The 27,823-nt window shown below is 33.9% G+C and overlaps 1 protein-coding gene across 4 annotated transcripts in view; it reads right to left on the bottom strand.

Moving 5' to 3' along the window:
* PPP1R12A (protein phosphatase 1 regulatory subunit 12A) overlaps nt 1–27,823 on the bottom strand; it is a 122,202-nt gene that overhangs the window by 39,590 nt on the left and 54,789 nt on the right. For all 4 annotated transcript variants that reach the window (XM_037513934.2, XM_054696188.1, XM_037513935.2 and 1 more), the window contains 6 exons: nt 21,851–22,010; nt 17,896–18,040; nt 10,853–10,927; nt 10,117–10,205; nt 9,805–9,962; nt 3,466–3,590 (listed from right to left, as the gene is read on the bottom strand). In XM_037513934.2, coding sequence (XP_037369831.1) covers nt 3,466–3,590; nt 9,805–9,962; nt 10,117–10,205; nt 10,853–10,927; nt 17,896–18,040; nt 21,851–22,010 — 752 coding nt within the window. The remainder of the gene's footprint in view (nt 1–3,465; nt 3,591–9,804; nt 9,963–10,116; nt 10,206–10,852; nt 10,928–17,895; nt 18,041–21,850; nt 22,011–27,823) is intronic.

Below are 27,823 nucleotides of genomic sequence, written 5' to 3'. Positions count from 1 at the left end.
CAATCTCTCTCTCACCTTGATATACACCCTGTATATTGCTGCTGGAATAATATTGTATGAATAATTTTCTCATGGACATGTTCAAATATTTTCTATGATTCTCTACTAACAAATTACAAAATGTTACCATAGGGAATAAAGACATTACACAGTTTGGCTCTACTTTTCTTGATTTACTTTGTGTCTGCTTGAGGAAAATATAATTGATGATAATAAATAAGTCTATAGTAATTATTTGACTGACATTGGGGAAAAAAACTGCTTTGTTAAATACACAAACAGACAGAGAGCCAGTTTCCTGGCCAGGTATTTTAGGAGGATGAGAGGGAGAGAGAGAGAGAGAGAGAGAGAGAGAGAGAGAGAGAGAGAGAGAGATGTGTGTGTACAACCTTATAAATCAATCAAACCAGACAATTTAATTTTTCCTGTAAAATGTTCCACATTGTTCCTATTTTGCTCATAATACTTTTCTTCTATCCTTTTCAAGAAACTGTACAAACCCTCTGTCAGTTTAAATATCACCTACTCATTCTTCAAAATCTATCTTAAATGTTCTAATTCCATTACCTCAAATTAAATATGATGTCACCCCTTTCAAACCATCCTCTGTACACTTCTATTGGTATCCTTCATATACCCATAGCATATAGCGGTCTTTTCTTAAATTATTACACTTAGTAATTGGATTTAATTAACCAGAATACTAACTCAAGAAAATCACAGATTTATACCATCCAGTAAGTATATTATACTAACAGCAATTTATGTGCATAGAGCAGAATAGGTAATCTTTCAGAGATCTCAACAGTAGTTAGTTTTACTAGAGTTATATAAACTTATCATTAACATGTTAAAGCATAAAATCAAAGTGATGGTTTTATAGATCTCCCCACATGTGCCTGGTCTCATTGCTACACAAATACTTCTTTAATTTTAGTTAATAATTAATGGGAGATCATTTAAAGTAAATACATGTATGGTCTCTATAGTTACTTTGAAATATGATAGAATGGGTAAAACTGTTATGGAGTTTCCCTTTTTAATGGTCTATTCCATGCCATCTGAGTACGTATATGTACATATTGGTAGAGGAAGCCACAGAATTTGAGATAATTTGTCCAGATATTTAGAAGCATTGAGTGGGAATTTAAAAATCTAAATCTTAATGTCAAAATCTTTAAGATGCATTCACAAATTAACAATTCAGCTAGGGAAATCTAAAAATCTGTTAAGTCTGTAAAAGTTACAGGAAAAGTCTTGAAACAAATAAAAACCACTAAAATTATTGACCAGAATAACAAGTTTTAAAAATCATTCTGTACTGACAAGAAGGTTGCTCCATCCATTAAAAGTAAATTTTTTGTACATGACCTACTTTATTGCTTGGAATAAAATTTTGCTACACCATGTTAAGAACAAAGACTGAAAACAAAGTAACCCACATGAGTTATGATGCTTTGAAATAGAGAATAAAACAGTTTCTAAATACCCAAATTACCAAGTATTGTCATTAGATCAATTTATAGAATCTTAAGTATATCTGAATGAGAATTTTTATAGTAAAGAGGTTATTATCCCACTAATCTGTTATTAAGTATCTGCTTAGTAATTTGTAGTTGGCAAAAACTGAGAAGTAAATAGCCATAAATTTGGAGCTTGCTTGAGGAAAATATAATTGATGATAATAAATAAGTCTATAGTAATTATTTGACTGACATTGGGGAAAAAAACTGCTTTGTTAAATACACAAACAGACAGAGAGCCAGTTTCCTGGCCAGGTATTTTAGGAGGATGGAGCTTTTGGACACTTCTGATAATCCTATAGGTGCAACACAGTAAATCAAAAAAGCTAATATATATATATATAAAAGATCATAGTTAAATGATTAAATGAACTTTAGTTAAAGCAGCTCATGGTGACACCAGTTATAATAGTAATCTTAAAAAAATCTGCAGAGACTGCTTTTAGAGAGTTTCATTTTTAAGCATATATCATCATTGTGATCATATGAACATGGAGTCTAACTGAATTCAAGAAGTTCTTAGTTCTAGAATACAGAGGTAACACTTTCACACACATTCTTAATACTTAAAATTGTGTACTAGTGAAATCCATACATTTCTGCCACTAAGAATTTACATTATTACATTCATTGGGAAAAGATTTAGAGGATAATTACTACATTCTCTAGTTTATGATTTTAAAAGATTCACATTTTGACTACTTGGGGCCAAATCCAAAGATTAACAAGACTTTGGAGATATTAAGTCCTCAAACCCATGCAAATGTCAGAAAGGCAACAAAGTAAGACGTTCAAATGCTGAGACATGATGACTAAACACAATGTGCAATCCATGAGTTGAATTTTGACTTTAAAAAGTTATAAAAATATTACTAGAAGGAAATTAGAGAAACTTTTGACTGTGGTCAGAATACAGTATAGCAGATATAAATTTCCTATATATGGTAATTTTACTCTGTGGAAATGAAGTGTAATGCCTTCATATGTAGTAGATACATACTGGAGTAATTAGTGGTAAAGTATTATAATGATTGCAATAAACTCTTGAATGATTTGACAAAAAAAAAAAATTCACCTGTGAGTGCTGTACAGAGAGAGACACGAGTATGATTATTAAAGACAAATATGAACTAGTGGACAGAAGCCTTTCAAAGGTGACTAATTTGTATAAACAAAACTGAACCCTTACATCTTTAATTTGGGTTAAAAGAACAGATTGACACCAGTGTGGAAAAGTAGTTTGTAAAACATCAATACACTAGTTGGAAAACACTTTTTGGTGATACAAAGAAAGTAAGAAGGGTGGAGGAAAAATGGAGAATAGAGTGAGAGAGAAGGGGAAGGAATTAAACTGGTATTTTGGGAGGGCTTCAATTACTAGCCAATAAATGCTTACACTATTTCTTTTTTGACAAATACAGAAGATAGGGTCACATCAACTAACAAAATGTAGGGTCAAGTGTAGATCTCTGGCTTGTCTGAGAACAGAGAGGATGCTCTTACTGGTATACCACAATTGTGTGCTTATCTGGGGATTTGTATTGAGTTAAAAATTCTAGATTCTAGTTTTCTCATTGATTTGTGATGGTACTTTTGGGCTGAACTTACCTCATGTAAAATCATCACAGTGTACTTTTTACTTAACATAGATGAGGATTTAAAATTGAGTTTCTGAACAGTTTAACAGAAATATAAACTACTGTGATCATTAGCTTTTAGATGAAAAATTTTCCAACATTTATTTTTCTTAGAGATCAATTTGCAATTATTGACAACAAAAAGTGTTTGAAAAAAAAGAATACAGAATTCAGGGGAAACCTCATTTTAAAACCTTCAATACTTTTTAAATAAATGATAAAAAATTAGAACTATTTTACTGCTCTAGTCCAAATCACACTTAAACAAAATATACGTATTTTCCGCAAAAATAATGTTGGCTTACCTTTTTAACAGGTGATGTAGGTGTTGCCTGACCAGATGACACAGTAGGTGTTGTAACAGCTATGGGAGCTGCTTGTGTACTAGAAGTATTGGCATTAGTTACAGAAGCCATGGGTTTCGTCTTATCTATTAGAAAGAAAGAAAAAAAAAAAAAAGAATTGAAAGTCAACATTCTGTATGAATTTGGTTTCACTGACTGGGAAAATAGTGTTTTGCATTCTACTTATATTTAAGGTTTTGTTAATTCACAATGTTTCCCTACTATTAGTCTTTTAAACAAATTTTTGAAGGAGTTTCTAAACAATATTACTTCAGCATAACGTGATGAACTAAGTAAAATAGCATGAAGTCATAAAACAAAGCTTCTGAGAAGGAAAAGCACAAGCCAATCTGACTTTTATACTTCTAACATTATGGAAACATAATTAAAAAAAAAAATTTAAAACCTGAAATGAAAACAAAAAATATTTAAAACCTGCATAAAAACAATGCAACTAAAACTACCACACGTGTTACCCAATTTTCTTTTTTTTTTTAAAAGATTTATTTATTCATACTAGAACAGGGGTATAGGCCAGATGTGTGGGAGGGTGAGACGATTCACTAGAGACAGAGTGGGGAACAGAACAGGTAGACTGTTCAAACCCACGCCGCAGAGGCTGTACAGCTTCACAGCACTGTGCTCAACCGCCTGCACCACCAAAGAGGCCCAAGTGTTATGCAATTTTCAAATGGATAAACAACTTATAATACTTATCTAAATCTGACAGAACCTATTTATTCCAAAATATCTAAAAGTGCTTTATGTCAATAATCAGCTTATAGTCCTCTCAAGCAGTATGCTCAAATGTCACAAAGAGCATGCATTCTCATCCCTAAAAATTCTAAGTTAAATGGGCATAGTATAGGTTCAGTCAGGTTAAATCTCTTCTCAAAATATATGAACACAATTTCCAATTAGTAATAATCTAGGAGAAAAATATAAAACTATTAGAAAAATCGTCCTGATGCTACAAAAAATCTGAAGACTCTGAATACATAAATCAGACTGGCTTTTAGCAAAATAAGGCATATCAATTTAAATCTTTAACTATAATTTCTAAATGGGCAGAAATGTTTAGTTTCCAAATATAGTCAAATGTAACTTTATCTAGTTTTAAAGCATTCTTTTGGTTTCATAATAGGACAGGTATTCTATACTTGTGGAAAGAAGCATGCTTTTTGTTTATTTTTAAATTTTCTTGTTTATTTTTTCACAATATAAGATGCAGCCACCATAGTTTCTCACAACCACACTCCTCCCATACCATGTTCTCTACTTTTCCCCACTCTTCCCCCCTCCTCCCCTCTCCTTCTGTGTGTCTCATATCTTTGGCTTTCAGGGGTCAGTCTTACAGTTTGTCTGATCCTTTGGCTTCTCCTTTTGCCACATATAAGTGAAACCTTCTAGTATTTATCTTTCTCCTCCTAGCTCAGTTCACTTAGAATAATCCCTTCCAGTTCTATCCACATTGTTGCAAATGGGATGAGTTTACACCTTTTTTGATTGTTGAATAGTATTCCACTGTGTCTACATACCATATCTTAACCCATTAATCAGTTCTGGGGCACTTACGTGGTTTCCATATCTTGGCTATTGTAAACAGTGTTTTATGCTCTTTGGATTAAGTGTGAAGATTCCTCAGAAGAATGCTTTAAAACTTTTGAGTATCTGCAGCACTCAGAAAAGGGAGAGGGATGGGTAACAATAGGGAGATTGGGGGTGGGGTGAAGAGCACATGGATTATGGTGGAGGACTATGAGTGATTAGGTGGTGGTGGGACTGCTATGGTGACTACACCTGAGAGGGGAAATCCTATATTCTCAGAACACTAGGAAGGATATAAATCAATCATACTTCAATAACAATGAATAAATTGGAGGGGGAAAAAAGGCACTATGAGATACCAATTTTCATAATATATTACCTCTCCCTCCTTTAGGTCAGTTTTCCAAAGCAATCTTCTACCTTGTTACTAATTATGCTGTCATGCTTTATAAATAGACAATATTAAATTATAAAGGGCAAGAATAAACTTTCCATCAACAATTTTGAACTTGCAATGATTTGTTCAGTTCTACTTGTGACTAAGAAAATATCCATACTACACCTGAAAAGGGAGAACCTAAACTTTCAAAATACTTACAAGGATGTAAGTCAATGGTACTTCAATTAAAAAAAACTAACTTAAAACATGAATATAACCATAGCTGTTCAAATAAACTGAATAAGATAAACTCATTATAACAACTTTATTCCTACTGTTAAGTAATATCTCTTTATTTAACAGGAAATAAATCTATTCAGCATAGTTAAGTACAAATTATGTATAACCTGGTTAGTCTACCTTCCTGGAAAACAATCCACTTAGCGTGGGAAAAAAATTCAACAAATATTTACTAAATGTCTTTACACTCTAAGCACTGTTCTAGATACTAGGGATGTATCTGTCAATAAAAGAACAAAGTATTCTAACTGCATAGAGCTTACAATCTAACAAGAGAAACAACAAAGGAGATAAAATTGAACAGGTTTCTTTTTTTTTTTCATTCCCCCCCTTTACATTTGGTTTAAAATTTTGCTTTTAAAGAATGTATATGCATGTACGTAAACATGTTTCCTTTGAGAATAATGAGATAAACTCCATGCATTTACATTCAAATCATTAAAATAAACATCAATGCTGCTGAAGCCCTTCTGTCTATGTGATTTCAATGAAGAATGAAATTTCATTCTTCTAAAAGGGAAAATAAGCTTCCTCTCTCATTTCCTCAGCTGCCTCTCAAATTTATAAACCACTTAACAAACAAAGTTTTTAATTGAATTCCTAGTTTCAACTTTATGAGAAAGAACACTGATAAAAAAATTGGTTTGGTCAATAAATTATTAAAGAAAATTCAACAAAGATTTGTCCATTTTCCAAGGAAATAATGTCAGAAAAAGTAGAAAAAATAAAGTTTAGAAATTGTCAAAAGTAGGGAAATAGCTGCTTCTCAAGTTTGCCAAATAAAGTATGATAAAGCATTGTCGATATTAAAAGAGTGAGAGAAGGAACCACACAGAATTTACATGGGTTAATTCTTAAGATAGAGTCAAATTTTCCTGGCACAACCAACCACTAGCACAGGAAGAACAAAATTATCATAGTACAATGCTTCAGAGAACATTTAAAGTTAGCTCAGTGAGAAAATGAGCAGAGTGTAACTGGTTGTACTTAAAACTTCAAACTGGGAACTATAAAACAATGTAACTTGATGGTAAATAGTTTTGTTTATATTTATAGAAAAGTAGAATTTAAAGAACTATCCAGATAACATAGTCATTTATGTATCTCACAAACTCTGTGTTTTAAAGAAAAATAATGTAATTGTAGGATTACTAAGCTTCAAGAAAATAAAGGACTCCAAATGATACCACCTGGGCTATAAAGTTAATTTGTATTTGTTCAGCAGTATCTTGTTTTTAATGGGAAGAGAATTCTGAGTATGTTCCTTAACATGTATGTATTCAGTAAATGTTAGCTTCTTACAATATCTTAGAAGGAATATTCTGCTGAGTAAATATAAAATGAGTTAAAAGTATTGTTGTGTAGAGGAAATACCAGGAAATTTATGAAATTTTAGGGCTCCAGATTTGTTTACTAACAAACACCAAATTGGCATAATAAGGAAGGTAGTTTTTTACCTACAACTATTTTCATATCTATGACTAACACAAAAGAACCTTTAAAAACACAATAACATGATCATATCTAACAAAATTGACAAGAATTTCTTAAGATCAACTAATAACCAATTATTGTTCATTTTTCTCTGATTATTTAAATAGTGCTTTTTATAGTTAATTTGTTTAACTCAGTATAGAACAATTTTAATTAAATATTAAATTTGGAAAGGAAAGATAAATGTCACTCTTTACTAATTTTCAGAATAACAAGTTGATGCTATAGGAAACTGCCGAATAACGAGTTACTGTTTTAAGTAACATTGCGAACATGTGCATTTTTATGTTTGATGTTTCAATTCATCAGTCACTACTGACGCTCAAACTATCCCATCTTCAATCAATGGGAGGCCATTCAAACTGGTTCCTCTGTCCTTTTATTTTCTTCTTCTTTTTTTAAAACCAAACCCCAATAATCTGATAGATTTGCTTTCTAAAAATTATCCCTAGTTCTTATATAAGTTCATGTCCAAATTTGGACAAACTACTTTTGTAAAATTCTTTAAAATTAAAAAAAAAATTTATTTTTGCCAAATGTTTCACTTTCAGTTGTAAACACAGATCCCATATTGAGTTTTACCAAATAAGTATTATCTTTCAACATGCATCCAGTGATAAATGAAAGGTGGTATAAAATCAACATTTAACATAATTCACCTGTTTTAACCTAAATATACTTACTGCTTAAGCACATTCTACAATGTAACTTGAGAAAAGCTGAAAATTCTTTAAGTTATAGTTCAACTATATATATGAATGTTTCTGTTAAAAAATACTGACCCTTACATTTAAAACAGTTCTGATTTCCACTTACAATAAGCATAAATCACAAGCTCATACTATAAAACTGTTAAACTTATTTTTCATTTTTTACTTTATAAAATGTTGACCAAGAGTAAGTTATTAGATCAATTACATTCTCTATCTACAACTTACACTGGACATGTCAGATATCCCTTCCATTCCATTCCCACTGAAAGAGAAACAGTTGTTGCCACTAACAACATTAACTTCACCACTAAATGTCTAATTCTGTCCTTTACAATAGTGTTGTCTCTTGCCCAGATTTATCCACCCTTCTTTACTCTTTTCTCTGGTAACCACTAATACTTCTTACAGTCTAATTCTTCACTTTGCTTTATTTAGGTCATCTGTATGTTTTCTCTATATAGCACACTATGAGTGAAATCACAGAGTGCTTAATGAGACTTTCTTTATTGATCAAAAACCTTAATGGAAATTGAATAATTTTTTCAAATAAATTTATCTTCAAATACCAAGTTGTACAACTCAAAGATGGCAATACTTGAATCTCATGGAGTTCAAGAGTTTTCAGTGTATAACAGATCCAGAATAAGAAAATAAATACTATTCAATAAAAGCAATTTGGTATATAAGATCTATTAGAACATGTGGACCAAAGGAAAAATGCAGAAACCATACCCCTGATAGTAAGAAAACAAAAGAATGTAAATTGTTATACTGACTTTGAAAAGGAATTGGGCAGCATCCATAGAAATTAAAAATATATCTTAATAATTCAGTCTAAGTACATCCATCAGAGAATCCTTTGCATGTATATACAAGGAGGCAATTATATAAATGATCATTGTTGTGGCATTACTTGCAATAACAAAAAAATGGGGATAGGTCAATTTTTATCTAAAAGAAACATGTATTTAATGGAATACTACACAACAGCTAAAAGGGTAGGCTACATAGATAAAGTTATAGCTAGGTATGAACAAAAGTAATGTGTAACTTTTGAGAGAAAAAAACAAGCTGCATAATTAACCCATAGAATAGAAAATACATAAAACCACCTTAAAACTACTGTATATTACTTCTGAATATACATGTAACAGTACAAAAAAATGGAAATAGAAAATACATAAAACCACCTTAAAACTACTGTATATTACTTCTGAATGTACATGTAACAGTACAAAAAAATGGATTCCAATATCATAGCAAAAACTCAGATAATGATCACCTTTAGGAAGGAAGGAAAGGAAAGTGGACTAGGGTTCACAGTTAAAACAGACACTTGTAATGTTTTAATTTTATTAAAAAAAAAATTTAAAGCAAATATAGCTAAATGCCAAGCTGTTATAGCTGTTAAGTTTAGGTACTTAGAATAGGAAAGTTTCTCCCACTTTTCTTTACCCTTAAAATTTTTCAAAACAGAGCAAATTTCCTAGTATCTTCACAGGAAAATTTCTCAACTCAGCCTTGACTTTCTAAAACTTCACTATATCCAAGGTTATATTTGGGAAGCTACTTGATGAGGTTCCTGAACTGTTGAGTCTCTTAAAGTAGCAGGAACATTCTTGAATTGCTATGAACCCATTTATTATCTTATGCTTCTTCCCCTTTTTCAAACCTAAGAATATGAGTCAGTTTAACATAGAGGTGAACAAGAGTCTCCAGGTAATTAGAGTATAAAAAACTCTAATACTCACTGGTTTGGCAGGCATCTGAACAAGTAGCATATCAGTGTGAAAGGTTTCAATATAAAAGATTATCTTTATTCTGCATTAAAAGTCAATGAAAATCCCTTTATACTTCAACTTTTACCTGTTTCAGCTTCTGATTCTGAATCATCTTCCTCATCTTCTTCACTAGAGCAGCTTGATTCATCTTTCTTTCCTTCTTCTTCCTCATCAGCCTTTTCTTGTTCCAGAGACTCAATACGGGATGCATTTTTCTCTGGCTCAATAATCAATGTCTCTTTGCTGTGAAAGAAAAACGGCTTTCAAATGATTATAAATACAAAGGATCAAAATACATTAATTTTTCCCAGATCAACAAAACCTAATAATGATGTCTGTGGTCAACATATCAACTCATTCATAACATTAACAAAACCTACTTTAATATTTTACTTACTTTTTAAAGGTCTTCTGTGACTGATTATTGTCCATATTGGCGGTTGATTCAATTAGTGGAGATTTCTTCTCCCGTTTTTCACTATGGAGCTTCATAAAAGCGCAAAAGAAAACAAGAATGCTATTAAAATAATGAGTAAGCTATAGAATTTAAAATAACAACAAAATAGTTTTCCAAACACTAAACAAAACAAATCAAACATTTCAATTTTACATAAAAAGAAAAGGGTGTAGATAAAGAATAAAAAGGACTAAGGAGATTAAAAGTTCCATGTAGGACTAACCTGGATTTTTTAGATTCTTCCAACTTTAGTTCACTGAAAAAGTCAGGGTTAATTAGCCACCTAAGATGTCTGATGGGATTTTTACCATCATAAAAAATTGTTTCCTGGTAAATGACCCCTTGTTCATTTAGGACATGCTATTTGAAATCTGAGATGTTTTAGTGTCCACCCTCTAAGAAAACATTTTTCCTTCAAACTTTCTTATGAAATTATAAAAACATGTTATTCTGGGGAACATATACATTATAGAAGTAATCATTTTGTAAAGGGGAGGTTAGAGAAATGGGGCTAAACCACCCACTCCTTTGTTCTCCTTCACTGTGATTCAGTTTGATTGCTAGTTATAACTTAAAACACAAAACATTACAAGAATACTTCTGTAACTAGCTGAAATTCAAGGCTATGAACAGAATTCACTAATATAGACTATTTTTAGATCATCATCAAACATACCAGATTTTGTTTCTTTTGCAACTCTTCTAAATATCCTAAAATGTCTTCATCTGCTACATCGAAGGCTGTCTGGCCCTAGGTAGGAAGCAAGTGGGTGGAGATGGTAAAATCAGTAAATTATAACATGCTTTTGGTGATTCAGTATGCTGATATAGAAAGAAATTAGATGAACATTTTTCATGGTAGTTACAGAACAGTACATGTGACTTGAAGGAGATGTATGAGAAATATGTATGAGAGAGAAGCAGCTGACACACCTGCCCTTCCTTTACTTTTTTTGTAATAGCTTGTGATATAGTAACCAATTTTAAATGTACAATTCAGTAATTTTTAATATAGTCAATCTTTTTTTTTTAAAGATTTATTTATTTATACAAGTGCTGGGGGGTACAGGCCAGAAGCTCGGGAGGGTGAGAGAATTCACCAGACAGAGCAGGGAGCAGAACAGGCAGAAGCACCAAAGTACACTGCTGAGGGGAGCAGCAGGTGAAGACAGGAGAGGTCTGCCTCACCATGTGGGAATCTCCCTGGCCGGCCAGGAATCGAACCAGCACTGCAGAGGCTGCGGACAGCTTCACAGCGCTGCGTTCAACCCGCTGTGCCACCGGGGAGGCCCAGTTTAGTCAATCTCATAACCATCATCATAATCAATTTTAGAACATTTTCATACTCCCCCAAAAAAGACACACTCTTTTCTCCATTTTTCCAATGCCTGCTCCCAGCCTGAGGTAATCACAAATCTATTTTCTGTAACCATAAATTCTCCTATTCTGGACATTTCATATAAATGGAATCACACAATCTGTGGTCCTTTGTGACTGCCTTTTTTTTTTTTTTTTATTTTGCACAATGTGTTCAAGATTCACCACTGCTGTATAGCATGAATCATACTTCATTCCTATTTATTACTGAATAGTATTCCATTGCATGATATTTCACATTTTGCTAATCTTTACCTTAGTCAATGGGCATCTGCTTTTGCTCTCTGGCTATGTATAATGACAATATTGCTGTGAACATTTATAGTACAAGTTTTTGTTGGATATCTGTTCTCATTTCCTTGGGTATACAGTATTGAATGGAATTACTAGGGCATATGATAGCTCCATGTTTTACATTTTGAAAGCTTTATCTTTTTGATACCTCCATAAAAATTAAAAGCTTAGTAAACAAAAATATTTATTTCTGGGCCTCCCCGGTGGCGCAGCAGTTGAGCGCTGGGTTGCGAAGCTGCCCGCGGCCTCTGCGGTGCCGGTTCGATCCCCGGCTGCTCCCCGGCCACCAGAGGAGGGTCCCACATGGCGCACAGACCTCTCCTGCCGCCCGCTGCTCCCCTCAGCAGTGTGCTTCAGTCCTTCTGCCTGCTCTGCACCCCGCTCTGGCTCTGGTGAATTCTCTCACCCTCCCGCGCTTCTGACTGTACCCAGTGCATGTATAAACAAAACAAACAAACAAACAAATAAATAAATAACATGCCTCTATAAAAAAAAAAAAAATATTTATTTCTAATCTTATTGTATATCAGCCAGCCACAGGTATATTTTAGTTCCAAAAATTCATCCTGATGAACATGTCAATCCATTTTTATTCAATGTAGAAAATTTCAAAGAGTTGTTGACCAAACATAGTAAGGACTTTCCTGCTATGTGCATTAATTATTTAGACTAGATTCCACGTTAGCCAGTATATGATTTTTTCTCAGGAAAAAAATCAAATTTTTTAAAATGGAAAATATGTAATTCTGAAAGAATTTTCAAATTTCTTTCATAAAAGGAATCCCATATCCATAAATAAATCAGGTGAGTAGGTAATAATCACATTAAAATCACATATTCTTCCATTTAAAAACAAACAAAACCAAAACCCTCAATTCTATACTAATGTCAGGATGCTGACATCTGCTTGGAAATGAACTACGTTTCTCAACATTATAAAATGAAATACAAAGTCCCCAATCTGAGCTAGTTTTTCCATGGTCTGCTTATAAAAGATATGGTCTATGAAAATATATTTTCTTTTTTTTTTTTGAAGATTTATTGTATTTATTTAAGCACACAATAACTGGGGTCAGGCCAGAAGTGCCGGGGGTGAGAGGATTTACCAGAGACAGAGTGGGGAACAGAACAGGCAGACTGACTGAAATACACTGGTAAGGGGAGCAGTGGGCGAGACAGGAGAGGTCTGCTGTGCCATGTGGGTTAGCTCCTTGGCCAGGGATCAAACTCATGCCTCTGTGGCTGGTGATAGGTTGATAGTGCTGAGACTTTAACCCCTGTGCCACCAGGGATGCCCAATGAAAGCATATTTTAAATGCACATAAGATGTTTTATCAAGATAGGGGAATATGTGTTATTTAAAATTTTATAAGATTCAAAACACCATTTCTTGTTAGAAAAATCTTCCAAATAGAAATGTATGAGGTAGTCTATCCTTTCCCATTTAGGTCAAGAAAAAAGTTTTAGCTTCTTTTAAACTTTTCTTTCCTTTTCAACTTTCAATATTAAATGCTAGTAATTAAGTTTCTAATGAAAAGATGGCTCCAAAACAAAATAACAACCTCAAAATTTGTAAGTGTCCTTCATATTAACAGTATATGTTAATCCCAGTTTTGCTATATCATGCACTCTTTGTAGAACTAGTTCTATAAGGTTATACATTCTAGACTTCTTAAGCAAATTATGCTCATGATCATGTATTCCCATAGGCATTCTCAACCCTTCTCACGAATGGAATTTTTTTTTAATGAAATTGTAGCAGCAATAAAATACAGTGGGTTATTTGGTGTCCAAGGAATTTTCCTTTATAAGAATCACAAATTTAATCACCTTACTAACCCTTCTTTTCACTTCTCCCTTGGTAAATGAGCCTACTTTGCAGACAGCACTTGATAAAGAATTAAAAACTAAAGTAAAATGTAGGCTATAGGCACATCAATAAAACACAATAACTTAACCATGCTCTTTAAACTCACCAAGTGTAAGATTACAAACATAGATTGCAAATCTGATTCTTAACTATTATCAGGCTACATATGCTTCATCAGTGGACAATAAACACAGTAAGACATATAAACAGTCATTTAAAGCAACCAAGTAACAACTGAGGAGGACAAAATGCTATGAAAAAATAAGAACTATACCAATAAGAAAACAATCTTCAAAAAAATTACTACAGAAGATCAGTCTAATCAGATCGATAAACATATAAATTATCAGAGTGTTGAAGTTTAACTTCACAGTCTCAGCTTTCTTTTTTTCCTTACTTATTCCAAGTCTCTTCATTTTCACACTAACCAGTGAAGTGGTCAAGACAAGTAGTATTATGATTCCCATTATGCAGATGAGCAAACCCAGGCTCTGAGCACATGGTATTTGCCCTAGGATGTGCTTGGCAGATGCCCTAAGTCACGCAAGTAATAATGGGAAAATGCAACTAGATTCTGGTTCCTTTTCACCATTGTCTTTATAGAAAGAAAAATTCAGATAGAATTCAGAAAAACGTGTGCTTTTTGTCTACTAGTAGGGAAAGCAGCCTTATTGCTTATTTAACTTTTTATAATGGCAGTTACCATATTAAAAAGTTACCTACTAATTATTGTAAAACTGCATTAAGAGAAAACACAAACTTAGAGTATTTAGCTATGGGCATGTTTTTGTAAAACAATTCTTTTAATTATTAAGGAAACAAAATTTAAAATTTTATATTTAAAATCTTATCACTTAATTTATTATGAATTAAAGTGGCAGTTAATGTGTTTTAAGGATAGCAAATAAGTTAAAGAAATAAGACCAAAATTTTAAAATATTTTATTTTTTTAAGATTTATTTATTTATGCATACAAGAACTGGGGTATAAGCCAGTGTGTAAGGTGAGAGGATACACCAGAGACAAGAGTGGCGAACAGAAAAGGCGGATTGACTGAAACACACTGCTGAGGGGAGCAGTGGGCAAGACAGTAGAGGTCGGCTGCGCCATGTGTGTGAACTCCCTGGCTGGGGATCCAACTCATGCCGCAGAGGCTGGCAACAGCTTGATAGCTCTGAGACTTAATCCCTGCACCACTATGGAGGCCCTTAAAATATTTTTAGAACATGTTTCCCACTTTCATGCAGACTTTCAAGTGTCTATAATATACATTTCCCCAATTACATTTTCAATTAGTCAGGAAATAATCTAAACTTAAAAACATCTTAAATACATTTTTATACATTTCTTTTCTGACCCTTTGAGTTTTTGTTTGCCTGGAGTTAGGTCTGTCTCCTGGAGACAGTAGAAGGTTGGGTTCTGTTTCTTGGTCCAGCTAGATATTCTATGCCTTTTATGGATGAGTTCAGTCCATTTACATTTAAGGTGATTACTGTTATATGATAGTCCATCGCTGCCATTTTATTCTTAATTTGAGAGGGTCTACCTCACTTAGTTCCTTGAGTATGTCCCTCTTTCAGTTTCAATGTGTAAATTCCTTTCAACATTTCTTGGAGGGGTGGTTTATTGTCTGCAAAAACTTTTTGAGTTTCTCTATGTCTGAAAAGGCCTTTATTCTTCCATCATTTATGATGGTGAACCTTGCAGAATAAACTATTCTTGGCTGACAGTTAAGATTAAGTATCTTTAAGTATTCAGAACACACCATTCCATTCTCTCCTCAGTGGTAGTGTTTCTGCAGAAAAATCTGATGTTAGCCTGATCAGGGTACTTATATATGTATGTTGTCTGCTTCCTCCCCCTTGCCAGCTTCAGTAATCTTTCTTTATCCTGAGTTTCAGAAATTTCACTATTATATAACTTGTTGACAATCTTGTTTTATTCATGTATGCAGGGGTACTTTTGGATTGTAATTGTACATTTATTTCCTTGCATAGATTTGGGGAGTTGTCCTTCATTATTTCTTTAAATACATTTTCTGTTCCTTTCTCTTTCCCCTATAGTATCCCTATTATTTTTATGTTGCCTTTTCTCATGGGGTTGGATAGTTCTTGGAGTGTTTCTTCATTTTTAAAATTTCATTTCTCTCTTTCCTTATCTACCTGGATTCACTGTACATCTGCATCTTCAATTACACTAATTTGTTGTTCTACTCAATCTATTCTACTTCTGCAACGTTCTCTTAAGGTTTTCACCTTCTTTATTTCTCCTTTGAAATCCTTAAACTCCATTTTTGTTATTTAGAGTTTCATTTTCTGTCTTCAGTTCATTGATTTCATCTCTAAGGACATTCATTTGTTTTCTGAGTTTCCTTCCATTTCTTTGAATATCTTTATCACTGCAATTCTGAACTCTGTATCTGACAGGGAGACTAGTTTCCATGTCTATGACTTGGGGTTCTGGGTATTTGTTCTCTCTCTGTTTTACTAATCTCTTATTTCTTGGGTACTAATGTTGCCATTTGTTGGATTTTTCCTTCTGTCCATTATTAGGTGTGGAACCTAGCTATCGTATGCAGGATATCCTCTGAGTGTATCTCCTTCCCACTCATTGATCAGGGTTCTCACCTATGAGGGCAAACCAGTGCAGGGTCTCACAGGAGGTCAGGGACTTGTGGCAAATCTAGCTCACTCCCTGATGTCGGTCTGGGGTCTCACCATCTGTGTGGATGCTAGTGGGATATCAAAGGAAGTCACTAGGCCTTGTAGGTCCAGGCGGGTCTTGGTAGGGTCCTATCAGAGGACATGAGGCTTCTGCCGGTCTTGGCAGGTACTGTCTGGGTGCGCACAAGACTGGAGGTCTCTGGCCACTTTGGATCCCTGCCATTTGGGGTCTGGGGAATGACAGGTTCAGGTGGAGCCTTTGGAACCTCTGTTAAACATATTTTAATCCTAACTTTCCTGAAGATTTTTACTACTTTCTATGATCTTCTTGCCTATATAACATTTCTTATCTCAAATACATACATGAAATATTCCAGAAAGAACAAAGGAGTTCAAAGGATTTCTTTTTTAATGTCAGCAACTAGACATGAATCTACATTTTTTACCCTCATCTCTAACCACTTACCCATGGGAAAATCTTGGGTATTTGTTATAGTATATTTACTCTCTTTCCTCTGCAAATCCCCAATTAGAGAATGCAATTACCATGGTAATGAACACCAGCACTCATGTTAATGGACACAATAAAGTTAAATTGAGCTATATGAACAAAGACAAGATCATTTCAGCAATCTCTGATAAATAATTGACCACATTACCCTATTAAATGCAATACATAAGAAATATTCAATGAAAGTTAAGGGTAATTAAGCTCACTATAGGAGAAATGTTTTGTACTCTGCAATTGTTCCCATCTTACCATTTACTGCCAAAATAGAGTGGGAGGGAACTAGTAGGAATATTGGTGACGCTGGAAACTACCTGTCCTGATGGTGCTTGCAAAGGGAGCAGAGAAAAACCTAATAAATTTGGTAATCTGAATCTGTTCACGATTTTTGAAAAATAATGACATTTGCTCCTCTCTTCCCTTTACTTAATGGGAATGATATTAAGTAAATCATTTACCTCACTAAACTACTTTCTTATATGCAAAACCAGGAAACTAGATATCACATCTCAGTGATCTTATTTTACTTAAAATTGTATGGTTTTTACTATCTTCACATAATATAAGACCCCACTTTCCATGTCACTTAAAAAACAACTATAAAAAAGCTAGTAAGATTGTCAGCTAAGATCAGAAACATACTGTCATATGTGTTACAACTCATAAGTAGAGTAATGGGAGAAAACACTCAGATAGAAATGCAAAATGTTCTTTATGAATTCCTAAGAAAATGGTATCAACAGAAGTAACCAAATTAACTCTACATGCATGGTAATATGATTATTGGAAGAGTAATAGTTCTTTGTAGAACAAGGTTTTGCAAAATTAACTCATAGGTAGTTGAAAAAGACTTAAACAACAATTAAAAGTCAATAAATGGTTGACAAATGTTTCTTTGTATGGTTCACAAAACTTAACAAGTACATAATTCATATTTACATAACATCTTTGAGACTAAAATTATATTTCTACAAGTTAAAATATTTAAATACATTTTAAAAACCTACCACTTTGTTGACCATCTCCATATCACACAGATTGTCCACCAAAATTCGACAGGCTTCTTCTTTTCCCCAATGAGCTGCAGCATGTAGAGGGGTCCAGCCATCATAATCTTTAATATTAACATCATAGCCTGCCTGTATTAAAAGTCTAAAGAAGAAATGGTGACTTAGAAACATAATCTATTAAATCTAAAACTGAGCAAACATAATAGCTTTATACCATGCAAGTTAACAAAAATTTGCAATACATTTCTTTTCATAGTTCAATTTCCCCTACCCCCTAAATTAACAAATGGGGGGAAAAGAAAGCAATCCTAAGAAAACACTGACAAAGAGTTACTACCATAATAATGCATAATAAGCTTTAATTAATTTCTACATGGTTTGGTATAATACTAATTCTTGTTAATATGACTTGAAATTGAAGTTTTCACAGGAAAGCCTATAATTTTTCTATGTGAGATAAAAAGATTTTATGTTAAACTGTTTTATTACAGGGAATGAACTCAGGTATCCCTATGATTAGGCTAAATGGGCTCTAAAAATATACAAACAAGGTTATTTTCTAGTGTTTCTGTTGCCTTGCATTTGAGAAGTGGTTTGTGAAAGCTGTCACAAGCCTTCAAGAGCTATCTTAGGAAATTTTCAGAGAAAAATGACAATCTCACTGTTAGGAACAAAACAAAGCCAAACAAATATCCCAGGGATTCAAGTCAAGTTTTCTGCAGCAGTAAGAAGCAGAATTCCAATCATCAACAGAGCTAGAAAACAGGAATTTTAACACAATGCGAAGAGTTAGTATGGTCTTCTGTTTATATATTGAGATCAACCTTTATTTTATTTAGAAATTAAGCTCACAGAGAGCAAAAGATAGGTTTATAAATTGCACATAGCATAGCTACACACACACAGGCGAACACTAAATACTTCACAACTCATGAAATCTAGTTGACCTTTACCTTACTTTCCAAGATGTTGAGCTTGAGAAGGGCTTCTTTTTACCTACAGGAGGTGGTAGTGATAACTAATATATAACCCTTCATTTATTTATGTTTCAAGATCTGATTCCCCTAGTTCCTAACTAAAAGGTAGCTATTTCCAATTATGGCTCCAAAACAGAACCATGTGAAAAGTTTGTTAAAAAAAAAAAAAAGTCCTCAGCTCCACCCTAGTCCTACTGAATTAGGCAGCATATTGTGAGATTGGCCTGGCCAATCTATAGTTTTAAAAAGACTCCTGCATCATTCTCATATTACTTTCTTTCGTCTGTCTGCAGAGTCATTTAAGAATTGCAGATCTAAAGACTAAGTAACAGATACAAGTCCAGTTTCAAATTCTAAAACTATGCCCATTAATGGGTATGTATCAGAAATTTTATTAAGAAACAGAAATAAGGTAATAAAAATATATCTTCCATTAGAAAATATGAACCACTGCAATGTTAAATATCCTGAACAACATAAAAATTGTAAGTACTTCGGAGTCTGTGGGAGGAGGAGGGAAGAGTCAGGAAGGAAGATACGTTTTCTGCCACACAAACATGGCTCTCTCTATAAGGCAGGTTACGCAGATACTCATCAAAAAAAAAAAAAAAAAAGATAATAGTTATTGTATTCAAAGAACTTCTAATGAAGGACAAAAGTCAAGTAAAAAAAAAAAAAAATCAACCCTCACAAACAGGTTCTGTAGTGAAGAGGCAATGGAGAGTATAGAGCTGAAAAGCATAAAAATCAATTGAAAATAAAGGTGTTTTTGTATGTGTGGAGAAGAAGCTAAGTGGGGAAGTCATTTATATTTCAAACAGATCCCTCTATTTAAGTTTCATTTCATATATATTTTCATATGCAACATATTCCTAAAGTTCAAAATTAAAAGAGACCAATGGTAATATATGCAAGGCACTCGCATACTGCTGTTAGCCAACCAGTTTCTCCTCTCCATAGGTAAATATTATTAAATTTGATTGGATCCTTAAAGAGTTTATACAGAGATGAGCAAATTCAATTAAAATATTTAAAAATAAATACAAATGATGCATACTTCTGTCCTTGGTTTTGACATAATGGCTTGACACATCTTCATGGCCTTTCCTTATTATTTTAATTGCTAGAGTACTCTAGTGAAAGGATATATCATAAGTTATTCAACTATTCTTCTACTATTGTAAACAAAGCTGCCAGCACATACCTTATTTCCTATGTGAGAGAATATCTGCAAAAAAAATAATCCTAGAGGTAGAATGGCTAAGCCAAAGAATAACTGCTATTTTGATGAAATTTGCTCAATTACCATTTACACTTCCACCAGAAATAATAAGAAAGTGCTTTTTCCCCTCTTTGTAAACACAGTGTGTGAAATGTTTTGATCTTTGCCAGCATGATAGATGAAAAATGGTAATTCATTGTAGCTTTATCTGCACTTATTATGAATGAGGTTGAACATTTTTTTCACAGGCTTAAGAGCCTTGAACTGAGTCAAAGAATCAAAAGGAATTTGCCTCCAAGTTGAAGAGATGGTGAATGAAGGTATCTAGACAGAAACAAGAGTAGGCATTAAGACATCATGACAGAACTTTAAGTAGATGTATATACAGCTGGAATCATGTATACCTGAGGAGCAATGCATTTTAAGCTTAGCTTAAAAGAGGAGTCAGTGGTCAGATGATGAATGGCTGTGTGTCTTAAGTTAAGGAGGAATTTATAATTTATCCTTACTCCCCATTGAGAATCTTAATGAAGGATTTTAAGAGACTGAATACCCACCCTAATTATAAAGACCACCTGGAAGCAGTGTACATTCCTATTTTACAGTGCAATCCAGTACTCATACATATGTTTACAGAATTAAGAGTTTTAAGGAATAGTATTTACCTTTACCATATTTAATACTTTTTGATATTTTCAATTCTTAAAAGAAATTCTGCTGGCAACTTACTAAGTTCATTTCATGACTTGCTAATGGGGTCTGAAAGTTTGAAAAGCTTTGGATTAGAAACAGATGGAGGACAAGAAAGTTAATCAAATGCTAGCTATGCTATTCTAGAAAAAGGCTAAAGTTATTTAAGAAAGTAGGGACTGAAAACAGGAGGAATTTGGGAATAGTTGGCCCACTTAAAACATCTTCATTATTTTTACTGAAGAGAGGGAATAAAGAGAACAAATTGATAAAAGCCCAAATGCAACAAAAGCAACATAAAATCCAAATGCTGTAGATTTTATTGAGGGCCACTATTATTTTCTTTCACATATAAATAACAAGTTATGCACTGAATTTCCCCCCCCAAAAGTTGACACAACTTTGCATCGTACAAGAAGAAGGAAAAAAAAAAAAAAAAAAAAAAAAAAAAAACAAAAAAAAACACCAACCCCAAAGCAAAAACTTAATGTGACATAAAGGAACTTTGTTCCAAGGAAATGTACTGATCAAGATATGGCCCTATAAAGTCTAAGTTGCATATAGCTTAATATTTAATATTATGCTATTAGCACTCTGTGTTTCAATGTTCATGCAGTTAAAAAAAACAAACCCATATTTTAGATAAATTACATGTGAATAAATATTCAGTATGAATCAAGTTCTCAGAAGTTGATGGTATGCTTATATATAAACATTATTCTTAGTCATAGAAATCAGAGTTAGTCAATCTGGGAACCTCAAAAATGACTCTAATAACCTCTTAACCCAGGGGTTAACATATAAAGATTATCTGGCACTGAAATTTAACTTTCCAGAAAATTGCAACTGAAGAAATCAACAGTATAATAATCAAAATTCCAGAGTGAAAGAAAGAACTTTAGAAACAAAGCAGTAATATTCAAAATAGTTTTCTCTTCCCATGAAAGACATTAAATAACTTTGATGAGCAGTTTCAAAATAATGTTTGCATATATCTTAAGGAGCAATGAATTATAGGAAAATAAATCAAAGTAGAAAACCAAAATGACTGAAAAATACTTACTTTAAAACTTCTGTATAGCCTTTTGCAGCTGCAACATGAAGTGCTGTGCCTCCAGATTTTGCATGTCGTACATCATTTATATGACCACTATTTAGCCATTGTCTTGCATCTCTTAGCATTATCCGTTCTTCTTCCTTCCGAGCTGCTTCTATATCAACGCCTGATGAAATGAAAATAGTCATTTTTATCCTTTCTTTGTAGAAAATGTTCTTTCTATGTTAGAAAAATAAAATTATCCAGAGCATTTCAGGTTTAAATGAAAATTAAATGGGCTTATACCAAGATAGTTAAATAAAGAAATGTGAGATACTGTAGCTACTTTATTCTTTTTTTTTTTGTCTTTTTTTTTTTTAATTTTCTAGAGGCATGTCTTATTTCTTTACTTATTTGTTTGTTTGTTTTGTTTTTTGTTTATACATGCACTGGGTACAGTCAGAAGCACGGGAGGGTGAGAGAATTCACCAGAGCCAGAGCGGGGAGCAGAGCAGGCAGAAGGACCGAAGTACACTGCCGAGGGGAGCAGCGGGCGGCAGGAGAGGTCTGCGCGCCATGTGGGACCCTCCTCCGGTGGCCGGGGAGCAGCCGGGAATCGAACCGGTGCCGCAGAGGTGGCGGGCAGCTTCGCAACCCAGCGCTCAACCGCTGCGCCACTGGGGAGGCCCCGCTACTTTATTCTTGATTGATTATTTTGTTGTAGTCTTGTCCCACATTAGTCTTTTGGCTTTCTTATTTTTCTCATTATTCTTCTTGTTTTAAAACTTTTTATTATTTTCCAAGGAACATAAACCCTTGGTTCTGAAAAGGAAGTTTAAAAACAACACATTTTTAATGAAGTCTCCAATTTCTATTAGTTAACCAGTTGTCTGAACTCTAGCTTAGTAGGTATGAATGTTCACTGAACACTTCAACCTAGAGGTCCTGCCTTAAACTAAAATTAAGAGACCTTAAAACAGATTATTTCTGTACCAAACTTCCTTACTTTTTCCAACATAGTACACTGTTGTTACAATTAATATTAGTGTTATAACTTTTACAAATTATATAGATGACTGTTCATTTAAAGCATTTATTTGGTACTATGTGCTAGGAAGTGATGCGTAGGGGAAACTCAGAAAGGAATAGGACATTAATTCTTATGGTGAAAGAGCGCAACATCGAGAAAAATTGTGAAGTAGAAAAGATAACCCTAAAATTCCTGAATGAGCTCATGTTGTCTTATGGCTTCAGTTGCTGGTTATTAAATAAATAGTACATACTCCATGCATTTATAATCTGTCTTACTCTGGAGGGTGCTGAGCTTATTAAAGGTAAAGACACTTTTTTTTTTTTAATCTTGCATCTGGACTGTCTGGATGAACACCTGACACAAAATAAAAGGGATCAGTGAATGTTTACTAAAAGAATGAGAATGAAGAAATAAGAGTAAAAAACAGTTACACACACACACACGCCCGTCAGCTAAGAGCTCTCGTATAATTCATTTTTATGTACTCAACTGTCTGGTCAGGGTTTTTTTCATTTATTCATTCAGTTGTTCATCCTTTCATTATGTACAAAGTACCTGATATATGTCAGGTACTTTATTAGGTGCTACTGATATAGAAGCAAACTTCTTATATGTAGAAGATATGTCTGTGAAGAAACAAATAAACAAGGGTAAAAGGGACAGAGGGTAATAAAAAAGAGTTGCTATTTTATATAGATTGGTATGGTGACATTAGAGACAGAAATAAAGTGAGTTACAGTCACAATTTCAGATATTTTAGACACAGGGAAAAACTAGCAGACACTGAGTTAGAAGTGTGGAATGTTCTTCTCTTTAGAAGGAGGCAAGGAGTCTACAGGTAATGAGGACAATGAGCAGGGTAATAATTAAAGAGGATCAGTTAAGTTGAAAAATTAAAGAGTAGAAACTAAAGTATTAAGAGGCTACTGCAATAATCCAGGCAAGAAGTGATGGCAACCTGAAGCAGGATGGTAGGTAGCAACGAAATTGATTCTGGATTTTTTCAAGGCACAGCAACAATTTCAATGTAGGAGAAAAAGAGAAGTCAAAGAAAATCAAAGATTCTTAGCTTGAGCAATTATAAAAATTAAAATTTCAATTTTGGAAAATTTAAAGTTTGAGATACTCTAGCAAGACATCTAACTGGAGATATCAAGTGGATGTCTGAGCCTAGGACAGAGAAAACTAGAGAAATAATGAATGCATACCCTGATGATCCTTAATTCAGTACTGAAATCCTAAATCATTTTTTTCCCAGCAAATCTACTTGATGATGCTCTTATATTTCCTTTCTACTACTTACCCAACCAGCTGAAAGTCATCTGGATTACTCCCTTTACTTTAACTCAAATTCCCATCCATATACCAGATTTTGAGTTCTATTTCCGAGCCTGCTATCAACCACTGTAGTTGTCTCACACTTTCACTACCACTTGTTCAGTTTCAGTCCCATCAGATTCATTCCCCACATCACTGTCAGATGGTTCTTTTTCTGTATCAAAATATGATCATCTCTTTTCTACATAAATTTGTCCATGGTCACCTACTTTCTGTTAAGACAAATTTCAATCTTTAGTATAGCAAATAAAACCTTTAAAGATTTGGTCTCAATGCATTTTTAAACTTTACTCTTTCTCCTCTATCCCACAGTATTCTAATCACCTAGATCTGCATGTAGGTCCTCAAATGGATCATATGTCTGTGCTGTTGTGTGACCTATTATTCTCTACCTATATTGTGTCCTAATCTTTGTTGCTTAACAAATTAACATTGTAGAAACAAACTGTTCAATTGAAGCATAACTTAAAAAACAGACTATAAACAGAGGAATGCAAGTTTCCTTTAGCATCAGTGTTTCCCCAAAATAGAAGAATGGATCAAAAAGTTGTGGTGTGTTTATACAATGGAGTATTACTCAGCAATCTAAAAAGACAAACTCATGCTGTTTGTGGCAACGTGGATGGAACTGGAAGGAATTATGCTAGCTGATATTAGTCAGAAGGAAAAAGATAAATACTGGATCGTCTCACTCATGTGGAATAGAGAGAAACCAAGCAAAAGGTGAAGAAAAAATCAAAACTAGTAAGGTGACCATAGACTGAGGCATACAGCAAAGGAATGGGTGAAAGTGTGGGCAAGATAGAGGCGGGAATGGAAAATGGTGATGGTTCACAGGTGATAAAGTGAGGGGAGAACTACAATGAGGTAAGGAAATAAAGTAATATAAAAATTAAAAAAAAGACCATAATTAGAAAAAAGTGTATTTTTTATTTTTTACATTTTAAAAGGACAGGTTTATTAGGAAAAGGAGAAAAGGAGGCACTTGCATAGACACAGGTGGGCTGAGCGCTGGAGCTGTTACTGCTATTTTCCAGAGAAAAGATTTGTGAAAAGAAACACCTGATTAGTCACAAGTATGCAGTCCTGGGAGGAGAGCTACTTGAAAAATGTTTTTAAACCCTAAGGTTACACAAGTACAACTAAAGTCATCTACAAACTAGAGATCATAATTTCTCATTATGAAATCTGAAAGAAATTTGTAATATAATTTTCCAAGCAGACTTTGTAAAAACAATTATATACCGCAAATAATAAAAACCTATTATAAACTATATTTTAAAAGAATCACCATTTCTTTCTTTTTTTTATTTTTATATTCCCCATACAATTGCACCCCCCTTATTTTGACCCCAATCCCTCCTTCCCCCCCGCCCCATAGCATATCTCTGGTTTAAAAAGCATCACCATTTCTATAAAACTTTTATATATCAAAAATTGTCTACCAAAAGATAACCAGTCCACCTTATTTAAGAAGTCAATCCGCCTGTTCTGTTCCCCATTCTGTCTCTAGTAAATCCACTCACCTCCCACACCTCTGGCCTGTACCCCAGCTCTAATAAGCATACATAAATAAATCTTAAAAAAAAAAAAAAAGATGTCTCTCTACAGACATATCACCCAAAGCAGTGATAGTGAAGGCAAAGATAAACAGCTGGGACTACATCAAATTAAAGAGCTTCTGCACAGCAAAAGAGACAATAACAAAAACAAAGAGAAACCCCACCAACTGGGAGAACATTTTTGCACACAACACTAAAGATAAAGGACTGATCACAAAAATCTACAAAGAACTGATGAGACTCAACAAAAACAAAGAAAAAAATCCAGTCAAAAAATGGGCAGAAGAGCTAAAAAGAAACTTCTCTGAAGAGGAAATGCAAATGGCCAACAGGCATATGAAAAAATGTTCAACATCACTTGTAATCAGGGAAATGCAAATCAAAACTACAATGAGATACCATCTCACACCAGTGAGAATGGCACATATTAAAAAAACTAGCAACAACAAATGTTGGTGAGGTTGTGTAGAAAAATGGAACTCTCCTGCACTGTTGGTGGGAGTGCAAACTGGTTCAACCACTACGGAGAGCTGTGTGGAGATTTCTGAACCTTCTGGATCATAGAGCTTCCATATGATCCAGCAATTCCACTCCTAGGTATTTACCCAAAGGACACAGAAATATCAATTCCAAAGAGCACCTGCACCCCTATGTTTATAGCAGCACTGTTTACAATAGCTAAGCTTTGGAAACAACCCAAATGCCCAAAAATAGATGACTGGATCAAGAAGATGTGGTACATATACACCATGGAATATTACTCAGCATTCAAAAAAGATAAACACATGCAATGTGCAGCAACATGGATGGAGCTGGAAGGGATCATGCTCAGCGAAATAAGCCAGAAAGAAAAAGAAAAATACCGGATGGTCTCACTCATAGCAGGAATCTAGAAAACTTAAATAAGGGACCAGGAAAAAGAATAACTATAAGAAAGAAAATATCAAAATCAACAAACAACTATGAATCAGAGACACTCTGGGGGGGGGGGCGGGGAAAGGAGGGATTGGGGTCAAAATAAGGGGGTTGTAATTGTATGGGGAATATAAAAATAAAATAAAAATTAAAAAATAAGATGTCTAACGTTACTCAGAAAAGAAATTATAAAACTGTTATTATATTACATTAGAATAACCTTTTTACTATATGATTTTTCTCAGACTTATTTATTTATATGCTTTATTCTTCTATTATGTCTCTTAAAACATAAACTTCTCTATTATCTTTATCCTCATTTGTTTTTACCATCTTTAGCATGCCTACTTCTAGTGTCTTTTACTATTTTAAATTTCCTTTGGATTAGAAATAAAAAAATACCTACTTCTTACTTTTAGGTTTATATAATTTCATGCGAACTCTAAATGCAAAGCAATTACCCTCTTTTGCCTTCAAATTGTGCTCATATATAATTATATATAAAATCAAAATTACTCAAGTTTAAAGTATATGTGAAGAGAAATTTCTTACAGACTCTTGTTTTAGTTCACTAAAAATAATAAAAACCCTAAAAGCCTCATTGTACTATGGCAAGCGGTTAGTCATAGTCATTTCTGCTCTTACAACATTCTGTCCCTACCTATATTTTAGCACACAGCATTGTTAAGTCTGTTTATATATTTGCCACTTCTGTGAAATCCTTAAGAACAAAGATTGTCTTTTTCCCCCTTCAAATACAGAGCTCTGAACAGTTGCTGAATATTAATCAATACGGAATGAATCATCATTACATTACAATCAAAATCAGCCTTGCTGGGCCTCCCCGGTGGCGCAGCAGTTGAGCACTGGGTTGTGAAGCTGCCCGCAGCCTCTGCAGCGCCAGTTGGATCCCGGGCTGCTCCCTGGCCACCGGAGGAGGGTCCCACGTGGCGTGCAGACCTCTCCTGCTGCCCGCTGCTCCCCTCAGCAGTGTACTTCAGTCCTTCTGCCTGCTCTGCTCCCGGCTCTGGCTCTAGTGAATTCTCTCACCCGCCCGCGCTTCTGACTGTACCCAGTGCTTGTATAAATAAATAAATAAATCTTAAAAAAACAAAACAAAAAAAACAAAAAACAAAAAACAGTCTTGCTAAG

This window comes from Talpa occidentalis, unplaced genomic scaffold (assembly GCF_014898055.3).
Source record: "Talpa occidentalis isolate TD23 unplaced genomic scaffold, MPIMG_talOcc4v2.1 talOcc4.16, whole genome shotgun sequence".
Lineage (NCBI taxonomy): Eukaryota > Metazoa > Chordata > Mammalia > Eulipotyphla > Talpidae > Talpa > Talpa occidentalis.
This window is presented reverse-complemented; position numbering and strand designations above follow the sequence as displayed.